This window comes from Miniopterus schreibersii (genome assembly GCF_964146895.1).
Source record: "Miniopterus schreibersii genome assembly, chromosome: 17".
NCBI classification, from domain to species: domain Eukaryota; kingdom Metazoa; phylum Chordata; class Mammalia; order Chiroptera; family Miniopteridae; genus Miniopterus; species Miniopterus schreibersii.
In genome coordinates this window covers 33,388,298-33,406,465 of record NC_138117.1, presented here as the reverse complement: position 1 = coordinate 33,406,465, position 18,168 = coordinate 33,388,298, and the positions used below count along the sequence as shown (strand labels likewise).

The 18,168-nt window shown below is 45.4% G+C and overlaps 1 protein-coding gene across 1 annotated transcript in view; it reads right to left on the bottom strand.

The window, feature by feature from the left end:
* FER1L6 (fer-1 like family member 6) overlaps nucleotides 1-18,168 on the bottom strand; it is a 111,352-nt gene that overhangs the window by 27,876 nt on the left and 65,308 nt on the right. Inside the window, exons 21-26 of the mRNA XM_081116505.1 lie at nucleotides 14,693-14,827; nucleotides 11,608-11,757; nucleotides 4,247-4,357; nucleotides 3,844-4,005; nucleotides 2,509-2,689; nucleotides 1,349-1,566 (exon numbers count right to left, since the gene is read on the bottom strand). Of these exons, the coding sequence (XP_080972631.1) occupies nucleotides 1,349-1,566; nucleotides 2,509-2,689; nucleotides 3,844-4,005; nucleotides 4,247-4,357; nucleotides 11,608-11,757; nucleotides 14,693-14,827 (957 nt within the window). The remainder of the gene's footprint in view (nucleotides 1-1,348; nucleotides 1,567-2,508; nucleotides 2,690-3,843; nucleotides 4,006-4,246; nucleotides 4,358-11,607; nucleotides 11,758-14,692; nucleotides 14,828-18,168) is intronic.

The window sequence follows — 18,168 nt, the reverse complement described above, 5'->3', positions numbered from 1 at the left end:
TCAATGAACAGAAGTTTAATAATCTGCTCATTCATTCATTTATTCGGCAAGCATTTATTGAACAGATGTGAGACACTGTGCTTGACTTTGGGGATGTGAAGGGAATTAGACAGAGTCTCACATTTGAATTCTACATTAGAGTTCAGGAAGCGAGCCAGGCTTATAATACAGTGTGGTAGAGTGGACAGAGCATGAGCTTCACACAGACCTGGGTTATAAGTCATTAGGCAATTAATATAAATCTGGGGCAATAATACCTGCCTGCTTTACTGTTGTGAGGGTTAAATGGCATAATATAGTCAATTCTCCTCTGGCAACATTTCTGATTTGAATGGGTGCAAATAAATGACACCTACAACATAAGCGATGGGGTAGGAGAGGTATTGATACATGTTTGGCAGAAAGGCCATATTTATTGGAGAACACAGTTGTCCCATTAGAGGAGGCTAGCTATGAAAACATATCATGTACTCAATATCTTTTCACTCTCAGACATTTCTTGAGTCCCTACTTATGATGTATCAGGTACTCTATCAAATGCAGGGAATACAGAGATGTTCTAAAAACTATCTTTGACCTAGTAGGGCACACAGTTTTATGGTGGCAACAACCACTTAAACTGGAAATTCTAACATAAAGTGGCGGGTGCAATGCTGATGTGAGATATAGGACCGCTCGAGCTGTCATAGAGGGTCACTTGAGCCTGGAGGAGATTGAAACAGCCTGAGCAAACATCCATTAATCTATGTTACTCTGCTTTTTTTATTTCAGCCTTTATCATTTATTGGGCAAACAATCTCTTAAGACTTTCTTAAAACTACTTTCTCCTTTAAGTCAGTTGATGCCCAAGATATTGTACTTAATTTATGGCACAGAAAGATAAATCACAGTCTTGACTATGGTTCTTTGATACATGTCCATCTTCCCTTCCAGAATTTCAGCTAACTGGGCATGAGAAGTCTCACTTCCCTTTAGAATTCAGAAGACACACCTTTTTGTTCCACAAGACCTTGTACAAAATAGGTTTGAAATATCTGTGGGTTGGGTCCAGATGCAGAAACCATTGTCTTTCCAGGCTAATAATTTGACAAAAGTTTCTGTTCAATTAAATATTACTGTCCCATTTGACTAGCACTTTAATTTCGTATACATTGACATATCTGATTCTACAACAGTGCTGTGAAGTGGGTATCAATATCCCCATTTTACAGATGAGGAAATTGATGCTCAGAAGCATGAAGTGGCTTGCCCCTGGTCGCACAGCTAGTAGGTGGGAGGATTAATATCTAGAGACTCGAACACAAACTCTAACGAGCCTTGTAAATATGAAGAAAGGTTATATTCTGACCTTAGCTTTTCCATCCTGTGGTTGCTCCTGGGCTGCAGGCGTGTGTTCAGATGCCAGCACAGGGGATGAGTCGGGGATGTCAACCAGGCTGGCCTGCTGAACCTGGGCAGAGTCGGGTACCACTGTGGCAGGCGGCTCAATGTCCACATAGATGTGATCTGTTGGGGGGTCCTGAGAGGAGGTGAGGGGCCCAGAGGGCTCAGTGGCTATTAGAGAATCTGAAATAAGCAAAATGAAAGCACGTCATGTCAGGCAACTGTACAGGGAGTTCATTTCAGGGACCCAGTACTGGGTATCAGACAGATCTGGATGCAAATATGGCAAGTTCCTACCATCTCTGAACTTCATTTTTCTTCTTTATAAAATGACAGTGAAAATACCCATGCCACTGGGGTCATAAATGAGATCAGGATGTCAGGCATTTGGTGCCCAATAGGTAATCAATAAATGGTCGCACTTATTATGGATCTTCACAGTAATTTTAATGAGCGGAGGTCATTTGTCACAGCCTTGTTTGTGGAAATGGGGAGCGGAAGGCAGCCTAGGCGTTTAATATAAGGGGAAGGAAAAGCAACGTGGGTAGGTGCAGCAGGCAGTGCTAACAAGCTAACACACACACAGCAACACGGCTAGATCTTAAAGCACGGCTTTGAGTGAAAGAGTAGGAAACTAAATGAAGGTTATAGCACCATTTCATAAGCGTAAATCAAATGGATTTACATTTTATAAGAATGGGTGGGGTGGGGTCTACACTGGGGAGGGGAGTGGAGTGAAGACAGGGAATAAGACATGGGGGGTGGAGGGTGTAATGAGAAGCTTTGAACAGACCGATGATAATTATATAGCATCAACTGAGAAATGCAGTTAACTCTGTGCACCTGAGACCCAAAATGGAACAAATTAAATAACATCGAGCAAAGAAAAATGTCAGGGAGTAGAGGCAGGAGGGAGCTTGAGTAATATGCAAGGAGGGCTTCTCAGGAGTTGGCCCTGATGTCATTCTTAAAGTAAGAATCTGGCAACTCAAGAAGTAGAGGTGACACTTAAGGAGCAAATTCTTTAGAAAGATCCAGTTGATTGGGGAGCATCTTTGTGCAGGTCCCATAGCGGACACCAAGGCTTTGCAGTCTGTAGCCCAGAACCCAGGAGGAGCTTCCTACCTTGCCCAGGTTGGGTTCCATCGACCTGTGAGGTGAGGGCAAGGGGCTCCCTGGATTTACACAAGAACTGCTTCAAGCAGTTGATGGTATAGGTGCCCACCAGGGTGCTCCTCCCAAAAGCTCTCCAGTCCACCACACAGATGCTCAGGGGTGGGTGCAGCAGCTCATTCTCAGGCAGCTCCTGGGGGGAGAGGCCAGGATGAAGTTAGAGCACTGTCTGGGCTGAGCCTGGCTGCTGGTGCCCTGCTGACCTGTCTGGGGGCAGGACCAAAGTAAGCCTATCACCCTTCCTCCCTCTGTCCCTGCCTTGTCATTCTGTTCTTCTAGGCCACCCCTGCAGCTTGCCAGAAGTCTAGACTGTGCCTTCCCAAGCCAAGGAGTAATTCCCCCAAATGTGAAGAGCTGCACTAACAGTTCACTCCAGGGTCAAACTGCAAAAACAACACACTTCCAATGGCAGTAGTTGTCAATTGTCTTACTTTGTCATTTCACCAGGAAAACTCTCATCTCAAATGGATGTTACTCAGGCCCAAGATAAAAAAGGGAGCCTTTTAAAATGGAGCTGAGGGTGAGGGGCCAGTGTGCTGCCCACTTGTTTCCCCAGTGCTCACTACCTGCCCCCCCACCAAGCTCAACAAAGCTTAGTGTGAAATGTTAGCACATGATGTACATTCTTTAATCCTAGTCTTGCTGATTTAGCATGTGTGCCCATCGGCACTGACTGGGCTGGGCAAAGCAAACTTCACATTTACTTCCAAATCAGAGCAGAAAAAGTATGTTAAAATACTGAAACAAAAGCACAGATGCCAAAGAAAATCACTTTGGAAGCATAAATTCACATGTAAACCACTGCCATTTTATGCACAAATAATTTTTTAAAATCCAACTATTAAAATGAGTTTTGTGAGGGTATGTTCTCAGCCAGTGGTTCTCAAACTTTAGCATGTATCAAAGGGCTTGTTAAGCCAGAGCTGTCTGGGCCCCAGCCCTCAACAGTTTCTGATGCAGCAGGTGTGAGAATTTGCGTTTCTTAAAGGTCCCAGGTGATGCTGATGGTGATGCTGATGAATGGATGGGGGGCTGCACTTTGGGAACCACTGTTAACCTGATTTGATTTACTAACAAACCTGGAACCTTTGATCTAACCTGGAACCTTTCCAAACAAAACACAACAACAAAAGTCTATTTCATCTCCTTCTGAACGTCTGCCTTCTCACTAAGTTAGGCTGTTCTTCCTTACAGGCAGTGGGCACCCAAACTCCAAAACATCTCCCCAAGCCTAGTCAGTCTGTGGGAATGAGGGGTACAAGCAGGTGGGAAACGGGGTGCCCGCACCACTTCGAAAGCATCTGCCTGGACGCTGAAGTTCGGGTTGTTCTTGTAGCTCTGGATCACGCAGGACTTGACTCCCCGGCCCCCGCACTCGATGAGAACCTGAGGACGGTCCACCGAGAGCAGCTGAACCTTCTTCATTTCTCGGACTCCCCAGAAGAGAACCTGAGGAGGGGGCCAGCAGAGCTGTCACTCAAAGGCCTGGGGAGCCAGCCTGAGAGCCCACATGCTGCCCCCAGCCGGAGGGTGCTCTCCCAGGAAAGGCCTGTGCGGCCCTCGAGGGCCCCGTCTGATCGACGACGTCTCCTTCCCACGCCACAGTTGCCCTCAGACACTGCACTCCCGTATCGCAACAACCACGGCCCTTTAGGCCCCATGATCAACTCGCTCCTTCCCTGCGCCGTACCTCCACTCGGTATTTACTCAGCACTGGCCGAATGCTGGCGGGCACCGGGTAGACCTGGGTGACATCTGGTGGGTCAATGGGAGGCAGCCCTTGCAGCCCAGATGCAGGGACCTACCACAAAGAACAAGCGCTGGTTAGAAGGTCAAGGACAGGCGAGGGAGGCTAGCAGAGCCACACAAGCACCTCATCCACAGCCAGTCATTATTCACCGAACCCCCAACCCTCCTCCCGTCTGGCAACTGTCAACTTGTTCTCTGTATCTACGAGTCTGTTTCTGTGGTGTTTGCTCATTTATTTGGTTTTCTAGATTCCACTTATAACTGAAATCATATGGTGCTTGTCTTCCTCTGAAGGGATTAAGAAGTACAAAGTGGCAGTTATAAAAACAGTCACAAGGATGAAAAATCCAGCATAGGGAATATAGTCAATAATATTGTAATAACTATGTATGGTGTCAGGTGGGTGCTAGACTTATTGGGGTGATCACATCATAAGTTATATAAGTGTCTAATCACTATTGTGTATGCCTGGAACTAATATAATATTGTATGTTGACTGTAATTGGAAAAAACAAGTGACCCATGAATAAAAGGTATGCATAGGCAGGCGGATTTTATTTCAGTAGAAAGACATTCTCGTAATTAAAATATCTTAATTCCTTGCCTTCAGATACAGGCAGACCGGATAACAATCTAGGCAGGACATGAAGAATGCTGGGACCGGGACGTGTAGTGGGGATGTCAAGGAAGAGCACACATGTTCTCTATGTAGCTGGACTTGGTGGTTGGTGGAAAGTAGAGAATTAGGGAAAGAGGGCATTTCTGGGACTGTCCCACCCCAGTGACATACCTGTGACTCACGGATGAGTCTGAGTTGCTTTTTTAAAAAATCTTTTCCCTCATTCACCTGTTATCACCATCAGCCAAATAATATAACTGATTAAAACTGTTTCCTCCATAAAAAATACAGTCATCATTTTAACAAAAGCAATGTTTCCAGCTTAAAATGCAATCAAGATGATGCATTTTACCACAATTATTTATTAATTGAAAAGTGCATTCATTCACAAGGCTGACCCTCATTTAGTGAGCACTTAGCGATGTGCCACAAAGTTACTAGGTTAATGAGCTCTCAGTAAGCTCATAAGATGGGGGTGGAGGGGGAGACAGGGAGCTAGATCCTTGAGACCTGATAAAACGACATCGGGACCGCAGCAGTGGACTAGGGAAGGGGCTCCGAGCAGAAGCTGGCCCTCTAAAATGTAACTATTCCCCATGTTGCACTGCTGCCAGAGATTCTTGGTTAATCGAGTAGAAACCACGTCCAATCAGTGAAACAGAAAATGAAGCCTTTTGGAGGCAGACCTCCAAGGATTAGAGATGTCATTTCCTGTGCATTCGGAGTTAACAAAACTGCAGGAGAGCAATTGTGCTTTATTAAAATCTCACACAAAGGATTTAGAAAGTCTACTAAGGAAAAGGTATTTCTCCTTGTGCAGACTACACAACCCCCGCCTTTAAGATCTGGCTCAACATATACATCTTTCAAGAAGCTGTCCCTGACTTGATCCTGGCTTTTGGAGCCGTTCTCCTACCCTTCAGTCCTTGGAATGTAGCATATCCTCTCTAGAAACTTAGTGCAGAAATTCGTGGACTGAGCCTGGACACCAGGCTCTGCTGTGTGACCCTTCATGAATCCCTTTCCCTCTCTGAGCCTCAGATATTGGGCCAGATGACCCTTCGAGCCCCTTGGAAGCCAGTTGTTCTATTAAACATTGCTTTGGAGGTTCTGCTCACTGGGGGTGTTTGTCTGACTTGGCCAAGAGAAAGTGTTTGTTTACTTCATTTCATTCATCAGCCCTCCATTGGTGTTCCACAACCAGTGGGTTCTTAATAAATGTTTATTGGCTGCCTGACACATTAGCTCCGTCTGCCCGAAAAAGCCTAATTGCTCATCACAGCCTGCAAAGCACAAACATATCACCATTTCTTTTTCGCAAACATACTCTAGTTGGCAATGGCAGATGTGGTCAATTTAATTATAACAAAGCTCAGAAAAAGCAGACAGCAGACACCTCGAATGCCAAACAGGCTCAAGACAATGAAGGTGCAGAATGAACCAGACCAGATAAAGGAGCTGGGAAATAATGAGGATGCATGGCCCATGCTGCCTGGCGGTGAAAGGTGAGTGATTCCCCTGCAAAACATCACCTTGCTGAGAAAGCTAATTGCCCCTCGAGCTCCAGAGGTAGAGGCACAGAACCGCTGGGATGGTGGCCTAGGATGGTGCCTCTGGGCGTGGTTTTTAAAAAGTTCCATACTTTTGCTTGCTCACCCTGGGGCTACTGAAATGTCGGCCTGGGAAGCTTTGTTCCACGCATGCCTGAAAGATGCCCTTAGTGTTCAACACAGACCTTGAAGCTCACTACATGGTGGAGATTAAACGACTTTGCTCCCAGCGAAGCTTAAGTGCTTTCACAATGAAATGAGTGGGTTGCTGGCTTAAAAAACTACGTGGTGTGTAGTTACTCCATGCACGGGGCCAGGGGAAGACAAATAATTGTTATGAAGGCAAAATGGTAAGAATCAGGGGTGGGCAAGATAAGTTGGCCCCAAAGCCAGATTGTCCTAACATCTCTTATTCTGAACTTTGATGGTAACTTTTTTCCTTGGTAGAGGGAGTGCAGAAGTTGGGGTGGGCAGATTCAGGAGACATTTCCAAACAGGATAATTGCACAACTAAAAGTAGAGGAGTACATCTGGGTGGTGAGGTCGGGGAGCTCGGAGTAGCCTGGCAGAAAGGGGTCGTAGTGTATGCAGAGTGCCATGATGAAATGTGAGGCCAAGAGGACAGCTTGAAGCCAAATTTTGGGAGAGTTTAAATGCCAACCTATGGAAGTCTGACATTCTCCTATGGGCCAGGTTGTTTTTGTTTTCTCATGAGCTACAAAGAGTTATCATGCCCCCCCCAAAAAAGTTTCATAGTCAAAAACCTTTGGAAATTACTAGATCTTCTCGGAGTCTTCACCATGGTAATGGACATTTCCAATCCCCACGAAGGGTATAATATGAGGCAGTTCCCAAATTTTCTCTTCACTTATTCAGAGGGACTATATTTGGCATTACAAAAAGCAGACTTGGGGAAATGTTTCCAAGGTACTAAAAAGCAGGGAGCCGCTGATGGTTTCTGAAGAGGAGGGTGTATGGTCCAACTTGTGTTCTGGAAGGACCCTGGACGAAAAAGTGAACAAGAAAACGAAGGGAGGCTATGCCAGGAAAGAGGCCAAGGTGACAGTCCTGAGGGGAAATAGAGTCTGTGAGAACAGGGAAGGGGGAAGCTGTCCAAGGAATGGGCGTGGCCTGGCTATGGATGTAGAAACAGAGTGAAGAATTAAAGCTGAGCCCAACCAGGCGTGGCTCAGTGGTTGAGCATCGACCTAGGATCCAGGAGATTGGGGTTCGATTCCTGGTCAGGGCACATGCCCGGGTTGCAGGCTAAGGCAGCCGATCAATGACTCTCTCATCATTGATGTTTCTATCTCTCTCTCTCCCCCTCCTTCCCTCTCTCTGAAATCAATAAAGGTATGTTTTAAAATAATAATAATAATAAAGTTGTATCTTTAAAAAAAGAAAAAAAAAGAATTGAAGCCGAGTCTGAATTCAAGGCAGAGAGTCTGGAAGACAGTGGGGCTATGAGCCAGAATTGGGAGGACGGGGCGGGGAGGAGGCAGCTAGCTTGGGCAGGTGAGGGCAAGAGAAGCAATGAATTCAGTCCGGGCCACTGGAACACCACGGTACTAAATCTTTCTTCTGAGACAGGGAAGTGTTTCAGTAAAGGGGGTGGAGGGGCTGAATAAACCATCCACAGATGAAAACTGAAAGCCACGGGAGACAAATGAAGGCATTTCCAGCTCCCGTCTCCCAGCATGTACGAGACCCACATGCTAAGACAGCCACGCGGATGATCAAATTACTTTTTGAGCAAGTAATCGAATGAGAAATCCTAATGGAACCCTAATGAATTTTATCTCTTAGGCTGCCTGCCTCCGACAATGCTTCCTCTATTAACTCAGCTGTCAGGAAGCAGCAGGGTCTCACCTCTCTGCTCAGCCTGGAGGAATGAGGGAGGGGGAGAGGCAGACGGGGCCATGGAGAGAGCCGGAGCCCTTAGAGGACCTGCAGGGATCAGTAGGTCCAGCCCCTCCGTGACGGATCAGAGGACTCACACTCGGAGCGCCTCAGGAAGCTTTGCATAATGAAAAGAGCAGCTGACTGAATCCAATTCAATTAACCTTGGGCCTCAGCTTTTCAGCTCTCTTTTTAAAAAAATTAAGTTTATTGGGGTAACATTGGTTAACAACATTATGTAATTCTCAGGTGTACAAAATTATAATGACATCTGTGTACTCTATTGCATGCTCCCCACCCAAAGTCTAGTTTCCTTCTGTTACCATATATTTTATAGAACTACCATATGGTCCAGGAATCCTTCTTCTGGGTATTTATCCAAAAAATATAAAAACACTTATTGATAAAGATATACATCCCTCTGTGTTCACTGCAGCTTTATTAGCAGTGGCCAAGACATGAAAGCAACCTAAGTGTCCCTCGACAGGGGGCTGGATAAAGAAGATGTGGTACGTATATACCATGGACTCCTACTCAGCGTAAGAAAAAATGAAACACTGCCACTTGCGACAACATGGATGGACCTTGAGAGTATTGTGCTAAGTGAAAAAAGTCAGACTGAAAAGGGAAAAAACTGTGTGGTTTCATTCAGGTGTGGGATAGAAAACAAAAAGGAACTAACTAACTAATGAAACGAGCCTCAGCTTTCTGACACGTAAAATGGGAGCCTTGACTAGATCTAGCTTTCCCAAGTCTGCCATTCCTCTACTACTTTTACCACCTGTTCTATTACTCAGGAAACATGGTCAATAGATACAGTTTTGTTTTCAAAAAGGAAACTTCGCATCACTAAGTAAAACAAGTACCACTGGCCATAAATGAAAAATAACTTTAAAAATGAAAACAAGCCCTGCTGGCATGGCTCAGTGATTGAGCATTGACCCATGAACATGGAGGTCAGGATTCGATTCCAGGTCAGGGCACCTGCCCGGGTGGTTGTAGGCTCCATCCCCAGCAGGAGCACACAGGAGGCAGCCGATCAATGACTCTCTCATCACTGATATTTCTCTCTCTCTCTCTCTCCTTTCTTCTCTCTGAAATCAATAAAGATATATTTTTTAAAAAATGAAAACAAAACATGTTATTGGAATATGTAATGTGAAACATTTCTTAAACTTCCTTTTCACTATATTTTGCTTTAATGTTCCATTTCATAACAATATTACTCCTAATAGAACAGGTAGTATTTACTGAGTGTTTATTCCATGCCAGGGACTTTGGGTAGATTACCATCCTCACTCTGCAGGAGAAATACAGAGAGGTTAAGTAGCTCACCCAAGGTCGTACTCTAAGAAGTGATGGAAGTGAGCTCTACACCCACGGGATCCATTCTGTTAGCATAGATAGCTAGCTAGTTATTAATATGGGAAGGGAGCAAATGGAATCAGACATTAAGCCTAATAAACTAGGGAGCCGAACTGGACATTAAGCCTCATTCACTAGGAATTCACAGACTCCACAGGGGACTGCGGCATCCTCTGCCAAAGGGACTTAATCCCGAGCAATCCCCTAATGGGCAGAAAGAATCTACCCAGGGAACAACCAGTCCAGTAGAGGGATTATGGGGGAGGGGTTGGAGAGTGGCAGAAATTCCTTAGTTAGGCACATGTGCAGTAGAAATCAAGATGACACAGCAAAACTTTGAGGTGTGCACAGTAGGAGCCAAAACGGTGACATAAAAGGCAGAGTCTAGCCTGGAAAACCCGGGGAAAAGACCGGATTGGATAGGCAGAGGACCCAGCACAAGCCTGAGAGGGATTAGGAAAGAGATTGGTTAGTCTGAAAGAAAGTCTGCTCTCTCCCAAACTGGAGGTAATATAATCAAAGCTTAACAAAGGCCCATGTACGTAGCACGTGTCCATTTGTCCATTCGTTTTCAAATGTTCTCTCTCTGTAGCAGCCCTGTGGCTCCACGCATGGGCCCCAGGGTAGGCCTGAGTGTGGCAGCACAGTGCCAGCTGGACCACAGCTGGGAACAGGAGCCGGACAGGAGCAGAGACTGTGCTGGACCACCAGAGCCAGGGTGATGGCATTACAGTTCTGGATCCTGAGCCCCCTGGTGGGCACCTACACTCACCAGGCCCAGGACTTTTCCAACAGCGATACGGAGGCCGGTCATCTGGTTGCAGAAGGGACACTGGGCACCTGGGGACAGCCTTTTATTTTTGCTCCAATAAATCTTGCTAAATCCTCATAGGTGTGGGTCCCCTAAATGTGTTTCTCATGTCTCCACGGAAGAACCCTATTTCCACCAGCAATGAGTCCATCACCTTCACTCTCTTATTGTCTGTGTTAGGAATGCTTGTCTCCTAGTTTCTCTACCCAGTGAGATGTTTTAGAAATTGGGATTTCTGAAAAACAGGTTTACCTATAGAGGGACTGGTCTAACCCAAAGGTAAAGAGCCACCTGCCCTCAGTGAATGAAATGATCTAGGAGAGAAATCTCTCTGACGGAGGCCCACCTGGTCACTTCTCTCCAAGGTCTTCTCCATGTCGCATTTGGTCTTCTACCGGGCAGCCAGACTCGAGAGTCTCAGCTTCCCTCCCCAAGTTTCCTGTCTTTGCTTTCTGAAGAATTCTTCCAAGGCATGTGTTTATCCCTATGTTCTAGGGGGACGGATTAAGAGCTTTTTATCTTTAGGACACTGTGTGATATGGTACAAGGAGCAAAAAGCTTTGAAGGTCTAAGTACAGCTCTCAGGCCAATCACCAACTAGCTGCATGATCAGGTAAGCCAGTCAATCACATTAACCCTCAGTTACGATCTGTGAAATGGGAATCATAATACCTATCTCAACACGACTGAGGGAGGTCTAGTGTAATGAAAGGTACATGAGGCTGCAAATCCCACACCGGGCACATGGTAAGTCCCACAAATGTTTGCTCATCTCTCAGGGTCTGCAGGGCGCTCAAGGACTTGTACATAGGGCTACTCAAGCATTGTTGACTAAACCCATAAGAATATTTCATCCTGGGATTCTAAATGGTAGACAGGGGCTCTGGGACTAGCCTGTGTTCTTAAGTGGCGCCTCCCAGATCCCCAGAAGGAGACACCTCCAGACACAGGACAGCAGGGAGGGACCAGGCAGTTTCACTGAAGTTCGCTTCTGCTTCTCTAGCCAGGTAGACTAGAGAGACAATGACTAGCGCAGGTGTCATTTCTACTTCACTTACCTGGAACAGCTCGAACACGGCAAGGAGGTCCCCTCCAGAGAGGTTCCCACAGAAGATGGGGTGATAGCACAGCCTGGGTGCCTCATAGTCCTGGTCAGCCAGCTTCACAACAGGAGCAGCCACCGTGGCACCCAAATATTCTGGCTTTCCCTGAGGCAGAAAAGAAATGAATTTTCGGCCCTGATTGCCACCTACCTCGTCTGACCTGCATCAGTAGAATTTTGTAAATAATCTTCAAAAAATCATCGGCCTCATGTCTCCCTCTTGCTACAGTTCTCGTATACCTTTCCAAGGCTTGGGCTCCCAGGGAAAACTCCAAGTGGGTCACCTTAGGGACTTCCTGGCCAGAGACTATCTTAGGGGTTATCTCTCTCCTCTGCATATAGAGCTCAGTGGCACAAAGTTAAAATAATCATCTAGGGTAGACTTGAAGGGAAAAAGGAGAAATAAGTTGACACCAAACATCCCAAAAGCTCTCCAGGGCAGGAAACTATTGTGGTCGGGACCTTGAGCTTTGGAGTCCTGCAACCCTATGGCCTTGGGTCATTTACACAACCTTTTTTTGAGCCTTATGCTTAGAGGGGTTAAAAGTACTGCCTGTTAATAAGGCCAGGAAGGTTGATGTAATGACGTGTGTGCTTTGCACAGTGACTGGTATACAATGAGTGCTCAACACAGGGTAAGGTGATGAAGGTGATGATGATATTAAGGTCAGTGTGTTAAGTGGCAGAGCAGTTCTACCCCATTTTTCTTGGTGGTAAAAGTGGTTGTTAAAGTAGTTTTATATGTATGGATGGATGTGACCTGTAAGTCTAAGAAGTATTAGATGGCGCCATCTCTTGCCTCTGCTCCATGCTTGCTCTCAGAAGCCAGGGCCCACATTCCCCCAGGAGCAGCAACTCCCAGGGGCTGCTTTGCTTGCTGTTTATCTCGGGAACTCCTGGAATGTAAGCTCCATACGGGCAGGGTTGCCTGTCTTATTCTCTGCTGTGTCCCCTGGCACAGGGCAGGCACTCATTACATATGTATTGAGTAAAGCTGTTGGATTAATGACTTCTGAAGTCCAAGGACAGCACCCCCAGGCCCTTCTGGCTGCGGCTGGATTTGAGCATTTGCATGGCTTCGTTGTCTTTGGACTCATGAACCAGCGCATGCATTCCTGGCTGTAAGAGGAAGCCTGGGTGAGGTGGAATTGGGATTTAGTTAAGTCGCCCTCGGAAACAAAGCTGCCTGCTGGTATCCACTAGTAGGGTCAGACCTGTTCCTAATCTGGGTACAGGTAAGGAAGCTGAGTAATGTGCCATATACTTATTTTGTTCAGGATCTAGCTGGGAATTATTAAAATTAGTCCTGGAAACAAGAGTCAATATAAACCCAAGCAACAAATTTACCAAACATAAACTCATTTCCTAGACAGCCAGCAGGCCCTAATGAGGGCACAGGCACTAAGTAAAGAGAGAAAGCTCTAGACTGAAGTTGCCTCCGGCAGAGTCAGAACCTCATGATCTGACCATCCCTGCAGGACTGTGGGCCCAGGCAGCCGCAGCCTGCAGTGTAAACTGAATCTGTGCGTGTCCATGTGTATCACTCCAGGAGGAAATTTCAACACTTGCATGATTTGTTTTCTCTCCTACATTCCCTTTTCCTTTAGATGTGAGAATGGAAGCTTGTTTTTCTTTGAAGGGCTTGGCTTGGGATGGAGCCCACAAGAATGGAATGGAGATCTAGAAGGAGTCCTAACAGCAGAGGATGGCCAAGGGAAATCCATGGAGCCGGCTGGTTCGGGGGGAGCTTTCAAAGATGCTCGATTGTTGTTACTGGTTTAAAAAAAACAACAAAAACTTAGTATTGGAACCATGTTGTTGGGAACAAAATTGAAAAGGTGCTTATTTTGTGACTATGTCTACAGAAAATCTATACTATATGCCCAAGAGTAGCACTCACATTCCATAAATATATATATCTAGCTCCAACTTACAGCTGTGAGATGGCACCAACAGAGAGAGAGAGAGAGAAAGAGAGAGGGAGAGGTAGTGGGGTAGAGGGGTAGAATGTGTGTTTCTAAAGGCGTACAGCTACACCAATCACTCCCACATGTGCAGGAAAGAGGGGACTTGGGAAACTAGGTTCAAGTTCTAGCTCTGCCTCCAGCTAGCTGTGACCTTGAACAAGGCATTTGACCTTTCTGGGTGTCCATTTCTTTCTCTAGGAAGCAAGAGGGTGATTTGTGCTCTCCAAGGTGCCTGCTCACCTTCTACAATTTCCCCAGCCTAATTTCCTCCTAACCTTGGTTCAAGGTCAGGGCTGCTGGCTGGGATGCACTGAGGTGAGGAGGTGAGGCAGTTTTAGGAAGGCTTTTTTGAACAACTGTTATCCTTAGTATATTTGTGCTTCTGCAACTTCCCAAGGAGGTAGAGACATCAAAGCAAATAAACTTTTGCCTTTCAATTAGACTTCTTAATCTAAAAGCAATTTTATTTGTAATTTTAAACAAATCTCCAGTAAGGTCTTGAATCTATCCAACATTTCAGAACACGGACATCTTTGGAGAGGAAGCGGTTTGGCTAACATCATAAAAGAAATGGGATAGAGACAAATGTGTTGTTTCAGGTTTTGGAACCAACAACCAACAAAAAAAATAAAGACCCAGTTACAAAGGCTGAATTAGTGACAATACCCATTCATTCCCTTCCAGCCAGGCAAGGTCAGTAAATACCTCCTGCTTTCTAAAGGCATGGACATTTTTACTAAGCAGCAATAGGGCACAGAACTGGCTGGGGGGCTGGCCACATATGGGGGTTGCTCTATAAAGTATCCTATCACTAAAGCCATGTGAGTCAAATGAACTTCTGTCACCCAGATCCCATTTTAATTGCAATCCAAAGGGAAATCTAAGTAAAAAACCCTCAGTGAAACAAATGACCACCACCAATTTTCCTGGTTCTGTAATTCATTGCTTTCCCGGGTCAGAATTGCTGCCAGGCACATCTAGATCCTGAGCATTAACAGGCTGGTTAAATAAAGAAAGCTAGTAGAACACGGCATTTTTAGCGAAGCACAGCCAGCACTGTCTGGGGACACTCACCACCGCGTCACTGTCATAGAGCTCCACCACCACCAAAGGCGGGGACTCTGCCAGCTCCTTGTGGTCTCCATGCAGCACCAGGTCATTGAACAGCAGCATCTGGTTCCAGGTTGGGGAGAGGGTTTGGGAAATGACCTGGAAGGTGGGGCCAAAAGAAAAGCAAATGATCATTCAGTTGGGGTGCAGAGGTTCCAAGGTCCATTCAAAAGATAGGTATGGATGGCAGAGAGAACACATCCTCGTCATCACTGCTCACTCATTCAACATTCAAGGGACAATGTAAACCAATGTACTACTAAGTACTAGATGCCGGTGGATAAAAAGATTCCCTGCCTTGCAGATGTTACATAAGTTTCAGGAGTAGAGCCCCTACAATGTTTTTCTGTGTTTTTTTTTTTTTAATATATCTTTATTGATTTCAGAGAGAGGACAGGAGAGGGGGAGACAGAGATAGAAACATCAATGATGAGAGAGTCATTGATCGAGCCCACAACCCGGGCATGTGCCCTGACCGGGAATCGAACCCCGATTGCCTGGATCCTAGGTCGACGCTCAACTGCTGTGCCCGGCCAGGCACCCCTACAATGTTTAATACACTATGTGCATACATCATTTCAACTCAAGCCTTACAGTAGTGCTGTGATGATAAGACTATGCTTTATTGAGCACCTACTACATGCCAGCTGCTGCATTTTACATGCGCTGTTTCTGGGAGATGCATACACTTATCTATTCAGGTTACAGACCAGAAAACTGAGGCTCACTTGCCCAGAGCCAGCAAGGGGCAGAACTGAGATTCAACTTGGATCTCTGGTACCAAAGCCCAGGCTGCTAAACTCGTGCAGCTTCACCAAGTAGATGCTAGTATTATCTCCATCTTATGGAAGATCAGACTGAGGATGGGGGTATCTGGTGATTCTTCACTTGTGAGCAAATAAAATTTTGTCATCAAATACTCTAAAGTGGGAATTAAATCTAACATTTTTCTATTGAATTCTATGGTTCTGTGGATATTTACTTGACTGCATTGAAGAGACCAGGGTCTTCAAAATAACCCTCACCATTTTTCATGACATCATTCTCTCTACCATAGCAAACTGTGATCTTGGCAGTTGACTGCACCCATTATTCAGATAGAGGAACCCAAGGACAAAGAAGGACCACAACTTGCATAATTGGTCCAGAACCATGGGTGGCTCACCTCGAAGTGGCTCACAGGCCCCTGTCAGGCCATTTAAGTGGTACCTTCAGAAGGGAGGTTGTAGTTGGGCTTATATCCTCTATGGTTTGACTGGATGTCTGGAACCATGTGAGTTTCACAGAGCTAAGGACTAAGGTTCTTTGCAGAATGGGTGGACTCTGCACCATTACTATGTGAGGCCAGTCCTAGAAAGAGGGCACTGCTACATCTTCCTCTCTTCCAGGCTGTGCAGGCAAATGGGTGATTTCACAGGTGAACAAGGCACAGCAGCTGTGGGGTCCCGGGGAAATTTCCACACCACCTCTGAACTGCACCTTCACTTCTCACCTTTCACCCCAGGAGGAATCAGAGAGAGATCTGCCCTTGAATAACTGCCCAGGTTCAAAGCCCAAATAAAATTGTCATCTTAGAATTTTACATCAAGTGCCATCTCTAGACACAGCATGAAATCATTGGCAAGTTGGTCACGAAATAATTTTTTATTGCTCTTCTTTAGCTGAGTCATAAAATTGGTGTGCACTCCACAGTTTCCTTCCTTTGTTGCTTATTTGGTTTTAGAGTATTTTATGCCTCAGACACAGTAATATTTTTGACATAACATTTCAGATAAAATCTCAACTTTTTGGACAAAAAAATGAATGGTTTCAAACAACCTATAAACAGGAGTTATGGGGTTGCAACACAAAGCTAGTCTGGGTCACAAAGAACCACGTGTTTTAACCACAGTGTCTTTCCTACAGAAATATTTTTGATGTATTTCTTGGCACTTTGGGCTATAAATGCCACTTGATAAGATTCCAGAGTTCAGCATTCATTTATTCATTCAGTCATTATCATTTATTCACTCAACATATATTTATTCAGGACCTACAATGTGCTAGGCACAGTATTCACTGCTAACACAGCATCCTGTGCATGGCAGGAGCTCTGTAGCTATTTGCATGAATGAATGAGTAGATACTGGCTTATCCCCAGAATTGTTTCCATGAGTAAAGGGACCAAGGTCACCTTCAAGTGGTCTGTTAAGTCTCACCCAAACAAAAATATATTCTTCCACTTTACTGCCAAAGGTGCCCACCACTAGCCTCATTTTTTCAGGGCTTCCTTAAGGAGTCATGCACTATTATAATGTTAAATGACATTACTTGGGAGGTTATAGTTCCACTTTGCCAAAACTTTAAAGAAAGAGTGAGATACATGGGTGCCTTACATTCAACTTGGACAGGTGATTCAACCTCTCTGACACAGTTTACCTCACTTAAATGGCACTAAAACCTCATAGAGTTGTTATAACCATTGTCTGAGATAATGCATATTAAGTACCTGGAACACAGTAGGTGCTCACTAAGTGCTTGTCACCCACCCTGCTCCACCCTACCAACACTCTTTTATAAATGAGTAAACATTTACTGAACACCTACTATGTATCAGTCTTGGTGCCCTGGGGTACTCGTGTCTAGCAAAAGACCATCCATGTCCTCAGGACGCAGCATCGGTCTGGTTGTTTGAAATCTCAGGTTTCATGCTCTTCACCCTATAAGATGCCCTCAACTCCTCTAAGACTTCCTCTTAACCAATTAGTACCTCTCCCCTGCTATTGCCAAAGCCTTCCTTTCCAGGATCTGTCTCCCTTTTCCTTTATCTATCCTTCAGTCACCACAAGGTTTCTAAGTCTCACGTCCTCAGTGACATCTGGAATAACTGGTTTCCCTTCTAAAACATTTTGTACCGCTAAGTCACTTTATAGAGGACTGGTTTGCAGGCCTGGCCCTTCAGAGACTGTTCTCCCTGGGCTCCATGTGGCCAGTTGAGACTAGAACTACCAGGTGAACCGGAGGAGCTCAGATATGGCTGCAGGGACCCCAAGCTAGAGCTTTCCCCATCATAAAGAGTAGGAAAGGGGGACTGTCACACACAGACCAGTCCCTCCGATGCAGCACAACACTGAAACAGGAGAGGGAAACTGGATTCCTTTCTTATCAAAATGGAAGCAGAACAATTAAGCAAAGTAACTTTGGAATTGGACCAACCTGGCTATCCATTGTGGCTCTACCATCTTCTACCAGAATTTCTTCTGAAGAAATTGAGGACAGAGAGGCCCTTAACTTTGCCTTCCTCATCTGCAGAATAAGGGCACTAATAACATCCACTTTGGGGCTGCAATGGGGTGTAGCAAACAATGCATTTAGAATGCTCAGCATCACGCCTGGCATGTGGGGAGCTTTTGGTAAATGACAGCTATTATTATTAATAAGAATTAGGTACTTGGTTCAAA